The following is a 12,791-nucleotide window of genomic DNA, read 5'->3' as shown; positions in this document are numbered from 1 at the left end:
TGATTAAGGAGCAACAGTCTTAAGTTCCAAATTGTTTTCACTCACATGATTTCCATCATGTATGCTATAATGCAGGAGGTGTTTACTGCTGTGCAACAAAAATTCAACAGATTACAAACAAGGGATGCATTTCCTGTGCCATGCAATGTTGAGCATGAATGTTGATCTACTGCAGCCTACGTCCATCCTTTAGACAGTCTCCCAAATTATGTTAAATCCATCCCTTGTGTACTGAATTATCCTTGATACTCTGTTCTAGTGGTTGTTGGCCCCCCTGCTGCCAACAATGCTGCAAAAGCAGAGTCGGGATTCTGGGCAAGCTCGGCTGGACTTCCAAACTCTGCCACCTGAAAGAGAAAATAAATTATATTTAAGAACTGAAAAATGGCTCCATAAATGAATAAAGAAATTATTTGAATCAACCGCTCTGATCCATTATTTTCTGCTGCCTATGAAAGTACTAGAACTGGCTGGACTGGGGGACATTTTACTCAAAGAGAATGCTTTGCAAAGATATTCAATCCTGTGCTACCATGAAAATGTCATGCAAAACCCCATCACAGAGCTATATGAATAAGCATCTGCAAGGTAATAGGTCTCACATCTAAAGTACTTTAAGCTTTTGGCATTGTAAATGATGATGCTTTTTTGTTAACACATAAATAAAAGGTATTGTCATTTACAATTCCTAAAGGTCTTGTAATGCTAAATGTAAAACTCTTGTAAATGCTAGACTTATTTTATTTTAAAGAAGTGGCCGCCATTGTTCTGGCCTGCTTGGAAAGTGAAAGTGCGAATGGCACGCTGAATTTTCCAGGAAAGCATGTCGTGCCTGTAGTAGGAGAAACATGTTACAGAAAATAGTGCTTACATAGTAAGTATGATGTACCGTGTAACAACCGAAGTAAAAGGGCAAGTCCTCATGAGAGGTTAAAAATAATAACAAGGCAGGACTAACAAGCCTATTAACGAATCAGAAGGCAGCATTTATGAAGGTCAATGACAAATGTGGGTGGAGAGTGGGCCAAGCTCTAATACAGCATGCCTCACAGAGCAGCACATGCGCTTCATAGTCTCAACCTAAAAAGGCATCCCTATCCAGCTCTTAAGTCAAACTCATTGTACATCTCCATTGAATTTTCAGGCAAGGTATAAAGTAGGCATTATGAAGATCTAAGATAATTATTAGATTAATATCTTCATTTACCCATCTCAATAATTTGTAGAGCTTTTGGCCCCTTTAAAAGAGAAACGCTTATTCGATGTGTGGTGAAGCAGGGGCTGACCTCCCACATATGTCATAAGAACACCTGTACCACTCGAGAGACAACTGCGAAAGCTTATAATTAAGGCAGTGATAGTGAAGAATGTTCTCACTTCTCCACTGATAGAACCTCCAAAACAGAATTCCTTTTCATCTCTCCTCCAAATCACACCCCTAAGCTAGACCTCTGGTTAAATCACCTCACCGCCTTCAACTGCTCCCCCCTCATTATCCAATCAGCTAAATCCCTCGGAATCACTTTGGACAAGCACTTGAACATTAAGACTTATATTAGCAAAGTATGCAAGGGAGCTAACCACCTGTTAAGGATACTCAGGAAGCTCAAACCTTTCCAGACTTCAAACAAGTGGTCCAACCACTTGTTTTGCCAAGACTTGATTATGGCAGTGCTATGCTCTGTGGTCTCCCCAAATATACCTTGGCCCCGCTAAGGGCCTCATTGAATGCAGCGGCCTTACTGGTCACGGGTACCAAAAGAAATGCGCACATCTCTCCAGACTTAAAATCCCTAAATTGGCTGCAATATGAAGCGGGAATACAGCTAAATATTGCTTGCTATCTCACAAAGCCCTTCATTTCAACCCCCCCCCAGTTATCTAGCACAACAGCTGGAACTATCAGGAGGGGCTAGACCCTCTAGGAGTACTAACTCTCTTCTTCTGAAAGCTCAGATCTTTCGCAGAAAGAGAACATGCCATCGAGCCTTCTCTGGCTCAGATCCGTAGATCTGGAACTCCCTCCCACCGGAAATACATCGAATCTCTTCCAAGGTTGCCTTCAAATTGGAAGTAAAAAGATTCCTTATGAACAAGTTCTTACCTTAATAGGTTGTTGGATTGTCTGCTCTAATGCATTGGCTTTGATCTTTAGTTGCTAGTTGCTATTCCATCTTGATATTTACCAGTTATGTTCTTATTAGTCTGCTGATCCCGTGTACATGTAACCGTTCTTGTCCTGTGAGTTCTACTTTGATATGTGATTTTGTCTGGATTCCCATTTGACACATGTACTGCAACTGTTACATTCCTTTCCCCACAACTGTAAAGCGCTCTGATATCCCCCGGAATCTTGTCCGCCCTATATAAAATGTTATAAATAAAATAAATATTTAAATAGCTTGGGTCCGCAAATACTCAAAGTGTATGCCAATAACTGCAAATTTTATGATGGATTACTGGAGGCATGTTAGGAAACCTTTTTGCCGTACTACATGTGAAAACATCTGAAGAAGCTTGGGAATAGGAGCTGTGCACGGTGCCCCCTCGCCTTGCATGTTGCCTGCTTTGAACGCCTAATAGCTGACCTTTCCTGCTCTGAGGTGCTGCCCCCACTCCAGGCTCATCTGCCTGTCACTCCCTCCCCTGGCCACATGTGAATCACTCAATTACTCGCTTCCAATGCACAAAATAAATGATTGAGGGAAGGTCAGAGACGAACGGGCATCCTGGATCACCATTCACCATTCTAAAAACTGACTGGACTGCTGTGGGAGAGAGACCACTGGCAAAAATTTGTGATGGGCCCGAAAGCTAAAAGTGTTCTGCAAAAAGATCAGAAGAGCTATGCAAGAATAACAAAAACAGTACTTGGCTGGTGCTCCTGTGAGGAAGAACAGAAATGACGTATCATTGTCTGAACCAGTTAGGTAACAGCAAATAAGACAAAAATTTGTTGTGGGAGAGGCACTCCTATTTAACTCAACAATTATTAAGTCCTTACAATGATTGTTCTAAGCGTGCTGTAGAGGTAGACGCAATGCCCATACTGCGCCAGTGGTAAATTATCCAACTGTACAGTGATAGATCTACCATTGGAGTGAAAGTATTTTTTATGTTTGTCATTTCAGGTATCGCCCCTGACGAAGGGCCGTGGGGCCCGAAATGCATTGGGCAGGGCAACTTGTAAGATGAATTAAATAACCAAATGTGTGATGTGATTATAACATCAAGATAAAATGAAATTGTTGTTGTTACTTACAACCAATGAACATGATGAACAAGAATGTGGAACAAGTAAAAATACACATTGAATGAACTTCAACAGTTTCACGTTTTTTCGTATTTTGAATAAGTAATGATTCATATCTTGAATATGGTGCAACCCAAAGGGGACTAGCAACAGTGCGCAGAGGGCAAGCGGTTCCGCTTGATTGTGTTATGTTCTAACAGCAAATAAGAGCCACACTGGACTGGACCAGTCAGGGGCAGGAGTAAGGCGGTATTAAAGTCCTTTATTGACCACAGCAGGTCTTGCAGACAACGCATGCGCTGTAGGACTTAACATAAAAACATGTGGACAAGCTCAGCTAGTAAAACTGAGATTATTCGAACAGCAAGCTGGTAGACATACTGTGTGTGTGTAATTAAAGTGATTTCCTGAAAACTAAATGACCCATTTTCAAAAAATAAGTAGATAATGGCAACTGAGTCATATAATTATACCAGTGTAACCTCTCATAGGCAGCATGGGATGCACAGCAGTAGGGCTGAGCGAAGCAAAAGATACACAATCATAAGCACATCATTTAGTTTAAATCTGTAGTAATTCAACACAAAATGCAGTATGTGCCCAGACCATTATACTTTACTTTGAATGCTTTCTAAAAACATAATAATAATATTAATAATAGAACTTACTTTTAGCCCCATATTGTGTATTCACCTGACCGCTTCAGTGTGCGGGGCATTCCACAGAGGATCTCAGGTGTCGTCTGACATGAATGCTTTCTAAAGCCTATTATACAAAGAGCCTGGTAAAAAAGTTTGAAGTTTGCACCCACAGATTGTGTCTGTGTAACTCGAACATTTTTCTGATACAGGATTCCTAAAGTATGAATCATTGTGGCACACATGCATTAGGAGATGTTAGTTTCTTATTCTCACATGAAATATGTGGATACTCCTTTACCATTTTCAGCCTGGAATTGAACTTGCTCCCGGTATTGACAATAGCAAATGTATGTGTTTTCAGAATGAGAAACTAGATGGAAGGGTTTTGTAAATCAGTGCTTAATTTGAGCCGGTGGTTTCCAGTGCTCACCACCACACTTAATCATCAACACTAGCTGCCTTTCATTAGCACCAGTCAAGGACACACTCATTTATGGGGAGATCATGGGATTTGCTCAGAATCACAGGATGCTGAGCCAAGACAGAGACTCGAACCTGGTTCCATAGCTATTGAAGTCGGTAGCTCTGGCCATTTGGCCACATCCTCTCCTCACTTTCATGGTTAGTCGTTTGGTTCTGTTTTAGTCAGCGCCAACTGGAGAAATGGGCTGGTGCAAGCTACCTCCTGACGAGACCTCCGACATTTATATTTTTTACAAATTAACCACTTATGTGAATACCCCTAAACATACACGTTTGTGGGTGTTTACCTACTTTTTCAGACTGCCCATCCCTGGGATGACCAGAAGTCTATCCTAACCCTCAACTTCAGCCAGACTGGTGTAATTTCTACATTCATAATGTGTACCTTGCAAACATAAAATTTCACCACTCCTGATTTGAGAGTGGCATTTTACATTTGTTAAGTGTCTATTCTGTGCTCCTAGTTCAGCAGATTTCTTTTAAAACATACCAAAAGAGCACATTATCCTCAAAGATTCTCCAACCTGACGATGCTTGGAACAAGCTATGGAATTATATTCATAGGTCTGCTCCTTGCCATGCTACAGACATCCTCCAGTACACACTTTTCTGCTTTTTTATGTCTATCAGCCTGCAACTGTTACACACTCTCAGGGTAACAGTGAGTTGTCATTTCCTGAATGCTGCTTTTAGATAGTTCTGACCTGTGTGTGTAAACAGGGAACACTGGGTTTGCATGGTCCATCTGCGGGAGGGGTAATGCCCATGTTCTTGCAATACACAACTAGGTATTTCACTGCAGGACTTGTATGGGGAGAGACCCAGCATTTCAGGACCTAAAAGAGGAGTCATGCAAAGGATACCACCTCTTTCTCCAACCCTCACCCCTGCATCCAACATAGCAGATCCGGCGGTCTCTCCTTCTTCTTCCTAGCAATGAAGAAATGGCACAAGCTACCCTACAGACCTCCCCATCTCTTCCAGAGATCCAAAAGTCCTTGAAAATCTGGCTATTTCGGTAATCATCGGGACTCTTTTGGCACCTAAATACCCTCCTGGGTGACAAGTAGCACTCTACAAATCTATTGATTGATTGATTGATTAAAATTAATTAAAGTTCAGGAAATGTCTAACTAAAATTAGTGTGCAAACTGGGGCTTCTATGAATTGCAGTAGACCTCAACAGATCTGGTGTTTGTTGGCGGAGTCTACCAGTCCTCTATTAGGTCTAAGCTCACCAGGTGTATGGGCAGAAGCAAGCAATGCTATGTTTGAGACGGTAGCTGCCGGTGGGGCCCACCTGCACTCATTTATGGGGACCTGCGCCTATTTTTTCCCATCAAACTTTGATCCAGAGCAAGAGAGCGAAACAAACAAAAGGAGGAAAAATAGTGGCAGGGGTTTAGCTTCAAGGGGGTATTTGGGGTGATACACCCCACCTAATAAATGTATTTCAGATGGATACTTTAGTATAGGCCCTTTCACCTGGGATTTTTGCAAGCACTCACTGACAAAACACAAACACAGTCTCTCTCATTGGTTTTGAAAGCCCTAACAATATTGATTATTTTACACAAAATATTGTGTTTAGTACTCCTACCAATCTGGATTCCTCTCCCTTTCCACTGCCTCTTGAGCCCTTCTCCTGCTCCCTGCTTTTTGTATAATGTATTTTAACAATATATGACAGTGTGATTGTCATGAAAGCTGAAGATCGCCCCCCATATTACTGACCAAGATATGCCCCTGGATAGTTTTAGAAAAAAGACAGAAAGAAAGCCAGGATGAAGAACAATAGGCAAAAGTGAGGTAAAGAGGTGGGGAGCCTTTCGTGGTGCATAAAAGAAGAAGTAGGTGGAATCAAGAAGACTGTCCAGCCTTGGTATTTTGCATCACCAACATTAGCTAGCACTGGCCACAAGCTTCTGACTAAAAAGTTGAGCAACAGCACATATTGTTATACAGAATAAGGATTGCAAACAAGTTTACCATCCAGCCGCTGAAAGTATGTAGTCTCTCATTAAGGAGACCGATTGGTGGACTTTTACTCAAGTTGCAAAAGTGGACCACAAGTTTACCAAGTTGTGGATGATAGAGGTGTTTAGGATAGCCCTTTAAAATGTCATGTAGGCTGGCCATCTCACATATATTCAAGAACACAGATTAGACTACTTTGTGGAGCATCATTAATCTACTTGCCTTCAAGTCTAAGATAGTTTTGTTTAAAGTTGTAGTATAGGGCCAATCACTGTCGAATGTGAACTAATAAAAGGTCTCTTCAGTCAAACCTGAGAGAATCCATGTTGGAACACTATTCCTCATGCTATGCGATTGCTCGTCAAAAGTGCAGTGCATAAATTTATCTCAGGCTAGGGCTATGGTCTTATGGCGAGCTGCACATAACTATAACGCACTAGTGACAGAAGCCAATATCAATATTCTTCAAATACATGTCATTTCAATCTATTAGTCATCTGTGAAACCAAAAAGCCTCAAACAAAAGTACAGAAACACACAACTGATTAGTAGAAATACTCTCTCATGATCAGACAGTGTCACAAATCAAATATGAGATTATTAACACGAGGATAAGAGTTGAGGCTGATGGTATGATGATACCAGACTCAAGATAGACTGAGGCTTCAAGAATAAACCCACTATAAATGCTAGCCTGCCCAAAAGGGCTACCTGGTCCAAACGGCCCCTCACCAACCTCTCAACGGGCCTTTCCCCCAACAATCAGCACAGACTCTTGGTTTGAGATATCTGGCTGCAGTTTATTAATTTCTCTATGGTCATAGATCACAAAATAGGTCATAAATCATCTTGAAAATTCACAATTCACTGAAAAGGAACCATAAATCATGTTGACAAGCACCATAATTCATTGACTGCTTACTATCTATGCCTGTGATGGGAAGGCCCGCCAGGCTGAGTAGCAGTTTCTAGGCTTTCCTTGTAACTGATGCAGGACATCTGAAGCTGTCTGGGCTGCAACTGTTTTATATGATATCCACCTACCCTTTTGACTTTCTCACTTGCCCTGCCAATGTCCCTGCCATTAGCCATCCCGAGGACCACAGTTCTGACAAATTTTTATTTTTCTTTGGCCTGCCAGCCTTCCTTAAGTGCTCATGCTAGTGATAATATTGCTATTACCCCTCTGACCTGTGCATTTGTGGCTGTGATTCCTGCTTTCCCTATTGAGAATGCTTGGGAAACCGTTGGCACCCAATGCTAGAATGTGCCCATTGCTTCAGGCTCCTAGCCTTTTAGCCTATGGCTCGGTTGCCCTGCTTTGTGGCTAATGGCGCCAACCAATTCCAAGTGAGGGATTTCATGGTTTTACTAACTGAAACATGGAAGGTGGAAGAAGACCTCCCCTTCCTTTGGTGCGAACCTAGAGGACGGAAGGGGGACAAAAGGAGGTTTCCATCTTGTTTCGCCCCTGAGCTCCAAATTCCCTTGTTACCACAACGTTCTTTCTACGTTGGCTCCAAGCCTTTCTGGAACTTTAGCCTCAGCCTTTGAGGTCTGGCTGCACCACCCCAGCCTGCTCTTTGACTTAGGTATGGCCAGCCAACATGAGGCAGTAAACTCTAAAGAGCCCCAATCTGTCTCAGCCTTCTGGAAACATGCTGTGGATACATTTGAGCTGTGCTTGATCAACCCTTTAGTAAGCCCCCTGTATTGGAATTATTGCCCGTGGTCCCTATCTAATTCAACCTAATTTCAGAAATCAACAATTACTTTTTGTGCTTTGACTGTTTCTAATTAATTGCTTTTGAATAAACGGAAAAGCTCAGTAGCTACTACAATAGACAACAGTGTCAATACCTGTGTTGTCTGGATATGAGAAAGTTATGTAATTACACCGACAGATTAGTCATTATGATCTGATCACTTACAAAAGGGTATCTCTAGGTGACGTGCTACTAGGATTTTGGCAAAAAAAAGAAACCTGATCAGATTAACACCCCCATAACACGTACTAACAGTGTGCAGTGGAAACTAATGTCCAAATCACATGAAAACATGTGAGGAACGGCTTTGCAAATGCGTGCACTAAAGAGAAATAATGCATGAAAGAACTGAACCGTATTTACATTGCTCTTCGAAAGACACAAAAAATAATGCATGGCTAGGCCGTATTTAGCATTTTGCATGTTGCATATTGCTTTAACATAATCAATAATGCTGCTTTCGCCTAAAGCTTGCGAGGAAAAACACTAACATTGGATAGTCCAAAGGAGGGTGGTAAACAGTGAAATGTCCATTTCTATGTAATCGATGAATGATTATGTTTTATTTGTCATTAGTGAGCAGAATGGGTCTAAACTGTTTAAGTTGACACAATAGTTGAGCTGGAGAGAAAACCAGAAATAATAAAGAAAATAGACAGCAAAGGCTGAGCACGCAGTAGAGCCTCAGAGGTCCAAGGTGGATATGCTGAGAAAGACATTGTTTGCATGCCAAAAGGATGAGACTGGCCGTGGTACCCAGGATTTCTTCAGCGAATGTAGCTGAGAGTCATGAGAAAAATAATGAAAAAGCTACATGTTAAATGTATGAACGCGTCAAAACATGATGTCATGAGAGAGGATATAGACCAATGAGTATACAGAATTGTGAATGGGACCCTGATGGTGTGACAGACCATCTCCCAGAGCAACCAATGAACAGTCGAATTTTGTGAATAGTTGCAACTAATGTGGGACAGGCTAGTAGGTTTTAGGGTATAACTGGGGTGCTTTTGGGGGTGTGGTTAGCTCAGTAGGAGAGAGGTGATTGCAAGGAAAGAGGGGTGATGCGTCGCTGTCTGTCGGTTTGCAGAGAGGCCTAGCTGTTCCTGTCCCTGTCAAGTTCCTGGGTCCTGAAGTCTTTGTTCCTTGACTCTATTTCAGGGGACCCCCACTACCTCCTTGGCCAGGGGGGTGGTATTTCACTAATCTTTGGCTTAGTAAATCCGTCTGACTTGTACTTCGCATACGTGAATACTTTTTATACGTGTTTTTGTCTCTGAAACCTATTTCTCTTCATCCATGCCTTCCATCACATGTATATTGTTTCACATTATTTTCTGAACGTATGTCTCTTAATCTAGCCACTCCTTCAAGTGCATTTCGTATATTGATCATGAGAATGAGACAGTTTACATTTGCTGATGTTTTTCTCTCCCTCTTGTGAATTTAATTGTTTGCATTTGTGACCTGTATGTGAGCATTATTAATTCACAAATATTTGAGATACATTTTTATTAATCTTACTCAGAGTCTATGATTATTTACTTAACTGGATAGTTAGATAGATAGTACTATAATTACCATCAACTACTCAACCAATTGGTCCATCGACAAGAGGAAAGAGAGTTGATATACAGGTTTAATTATTTATTTAGAAATGTTAGACATGAACCTGTGAAGAAAACAAGATCTTTACATCATTAAAACTTGACCTCCAGCGCATCGGGGATTTGGGTGAATGTGTATGGGCCAATGGTATGTGATGGAGTATTGATCCCTTATTAGGTGTCGCGCTGGATCACTACGCTAGCCCTTCATTTGTTGTTGTATGTAAACGGCTAAACACACAGCGAGGCAAAGTGTTGCTTTTATATCACCAGTACTGACATTTGAATTATTTTGCAATTATATCACTTTGTTACTGTTTCTGTCTGCTGATCTTACTTTGATGTAAAACTGAATTCAATTTAGTTTCCAAGACAAACCCTTGTACTGCGCTGTATGAAACCTTCCTTATAACATCAACATCTCAAATAAGTAGTTCATTATTTTGAAAACCTTCTATGCAGACATGCACTGCTGTTACTGGTTGGGCAGCGTGATACAGCACTGTGGCGTTTACTTTCACCACACAACTGGCTTAGCGTAAGAGCAGCTTTAGGTCACAGGCGATCTGCTGAGTAGAACTCTCTAAGTAAATGCAAAAATAAGCGCGTTGGCCGTTTTTCTTTTTTTTAAAGAAAAGCTTCTGAAATGATTAACCTCACTCCACGTTTATATCAGCAATATGGTTTCTGACGCTGGTAGGCACAGGGCAGGGAATTCAATCTTAGCGCCACTGACTTACACACAATATTTTCAGTCTCTGATGCAAACAAAGGTAACACGCATTCATTGCTGAACTGCACTCCCAGATCAGATTGCATAGAGGAACTGTGTGCGAGTCGCTGCTGGCTCCGGCGGCAACACTCCATGGGAGTGAACTTTGCAAAAAAGGCAGGTATCCACCATTAGCAGGGCACAAGTCGTAAAAAAAAAGAAGTGGGAGGACGCTATCACCGGAAGTGACGTCACAACAGGAAGTGACGTCACAAAAGGTGATGAGCTTCTCGTCCCAGAGACCCCAAAAAGTAAAGTCCAGCTGTTTGGCAGGGGGGACAGCATCCCCCCGTTAAAATAAGTGGGGGGACACCATCCCCCCGCGTGGTACCTCGACTCGAGCCCTGACCGTTAGGCATTTGCAGGCTGTGATTTCTAAAGGAAAGCCAATACTATGTGTGGAAGGAGCCAGGCCCCACAAAGTAAAGATAACAGATCGCCTACAGATCGCCTACAGCGCAAAGCTGTTTAGGGTAGACCTAAAAAAACACACACTGGCATGCACATGGCAGCATCCCACCTCAAAGATTATCTGTGTGGGCACTGCTTTTCATCTATTTAGAAAGTCGAAGGAACATTTGAGATCAAATTGTACCAAGGTTCCTTCTAATGAAAGTTTTCTTTTGTGAAAGCCCTGTGCTGATGAACTGAATCCTTGCTGTTATTTATTTATTTATTTATTTATTGACATTTGTAGAGCACGGCGAATACCCGTGGGCGTCTCGGCGCTAATTAAGGGGTGGATCAGCAACTGGGGTAAAGAAGATATACAAGGCTATTGGTCAAATAACCACGTCTTTAGCTGTTTGCGGAATGTGAACAGGGAGGGACTTGCTCGGATATGTGCAGGAAGGGTGTTCCAGAGTCTAGGGGCGGCAACCAGGAAACGCCTGTCGCCCCAGGTGACTGTTCTAGTGCGAGGCACAGCCAAGAAGTTCTGAATAGAGGAACGAAGAGATCGGGTTGGGACATGATGGAGAAGATTCTGTTTGAGAAAGTGGGGACCTTGATTATTGAGTGACTTGTAAACAATACACAGCGATTTGAATTTGATACGGCTGCGTATCGGGAGCCAATGGAGATCCCTAATGATGTTTGTAACTGGTGCGAACTTGGGGATCCCAGCCAGCATTCGTGCGGCTGCATTTTGGATTGACTGCATCTTATATGTCACTCGGACTTGGGCATTTAAGAATAGAGCGTTACAATAGTCCAAGGAGGACAGGACTAGTGAGCTGACCAGTGTTTTCCCGGCCGTGTTCGGTAGGAAAGGTAGTATTTTCCTAATCATTCTCAATTTCATATGAGCTGAAGCCGCAGTTTTATTCGCATGTGCCATAAAATTGAGGCCAGCATCGAAGATGACGCCTAGATTTCTCACTTTGCTAGCTGGACTCGGCGGGGGACCGAAAGATGGTGGCCACCAGACAGGTGACCAGGTACAGATGTGACAAGTGACAGGTTACACAGCATTGTAGCTGCCATCATGTTTATGAGAGGGACGACTTGAGAACCATTGGTTCATTTTGTTTTGTGCCAGGGCTTCATGCTGCCTTTTGTATGGCAAACATCACCATCGCAAGCATGGCAGTAGTTCGTATTGGTTATTTTCATGCCTTAAATTCAAAGGCATTGGATATACTTTCCCCAAGTTAAAATGCAGGTTCATTTCACAGTATTCGACTGCATTCGAAATTAATAATCAGTGGAAGGGAGTTACATTTACTAATATTTTGCGCTGGGTTAGCATCACAAATGTTACGCTAAACACACACAAAATGTTTTTTTCCTAATTTACTTCCCAGTGCAAAACTTGGTTTGTGCTGGATAGTACCCAGAAATTAACCCAGAAATTAACACAAAGATGCGCACAGCACTGCTTTGTGGTACGTAGTGCCAAAGGGGAGTTACATGGGTGGTACATGAGTGTTCCCATGCTACCACCCATGCCTTTTGATGCAAAACCCTATCTACAAACAATAGCAGCCCGGGTTAAGCACCAATAGTTAGCACCATTTCAAAGCAAGCGTTAAGAGGAGAAATGTTTTTTTCTCCTTTCTCTTCCTACTTTACATATGTTTCTGCACTGTGCAGCACACATACAAAGTGGGAAAAGTATTAAAGTGTGTCTAGCCATAGTATTTTGTACAGGAGGGTTACCTACCCTCTACAAAACCTATGGTTGACTCAAGCATGCAACCTAGCACTATGGCGCTGAGGTGTGTGCCTGGCGCACGTCAGCTGAATTCAGCACCAGCATTAGGAAGAGGGGAGGAGAGAGCCATATCAGTG

At 42.2% G+C, this 12,791-nt stretch overlaps 1 protein-coding gene across 1 annotated transcript in view; it reads right to left on the bottom strand.

The window, feature by feature from the left end:
* Positions 1-236: 236 nt before the first annotated feature.
* LOC147677797 (ATP-binding cassette sub-family C member 12-like) overlaps positions 237-12,791 on the bottom strand; it is a 1,863,878-nt gene continuing 1,851,323 nt past the window's right edge. Inside the window, exon 31 of the mRNA XM_086945587.1 lies at positions 237-347. Within this exon, the coding sequence (XP_086801713.1) occupies positions 237-347 (111 nt within the window). The remainder of the gene's footprint in view (positions 348-12,791) is intronic.

Source organism: Lissotriton vulgaris, chromosome 12, assembly GCF_964263255.1.
Source record: "Lissotriton vulgaris chromosome 12, aLisVul1.2, whole genome shotgun sequence".
NCBI lineage: Eukaryota > Metazoa > Chordata > Amphibia > Caudata > Salamandridae > Lissotriton > Lissotriton vulgaris.
Note: the sequence above shows the minus strand (reverse complement) of the source record. Positions and strands in the feature narration are given on the sequence as shown.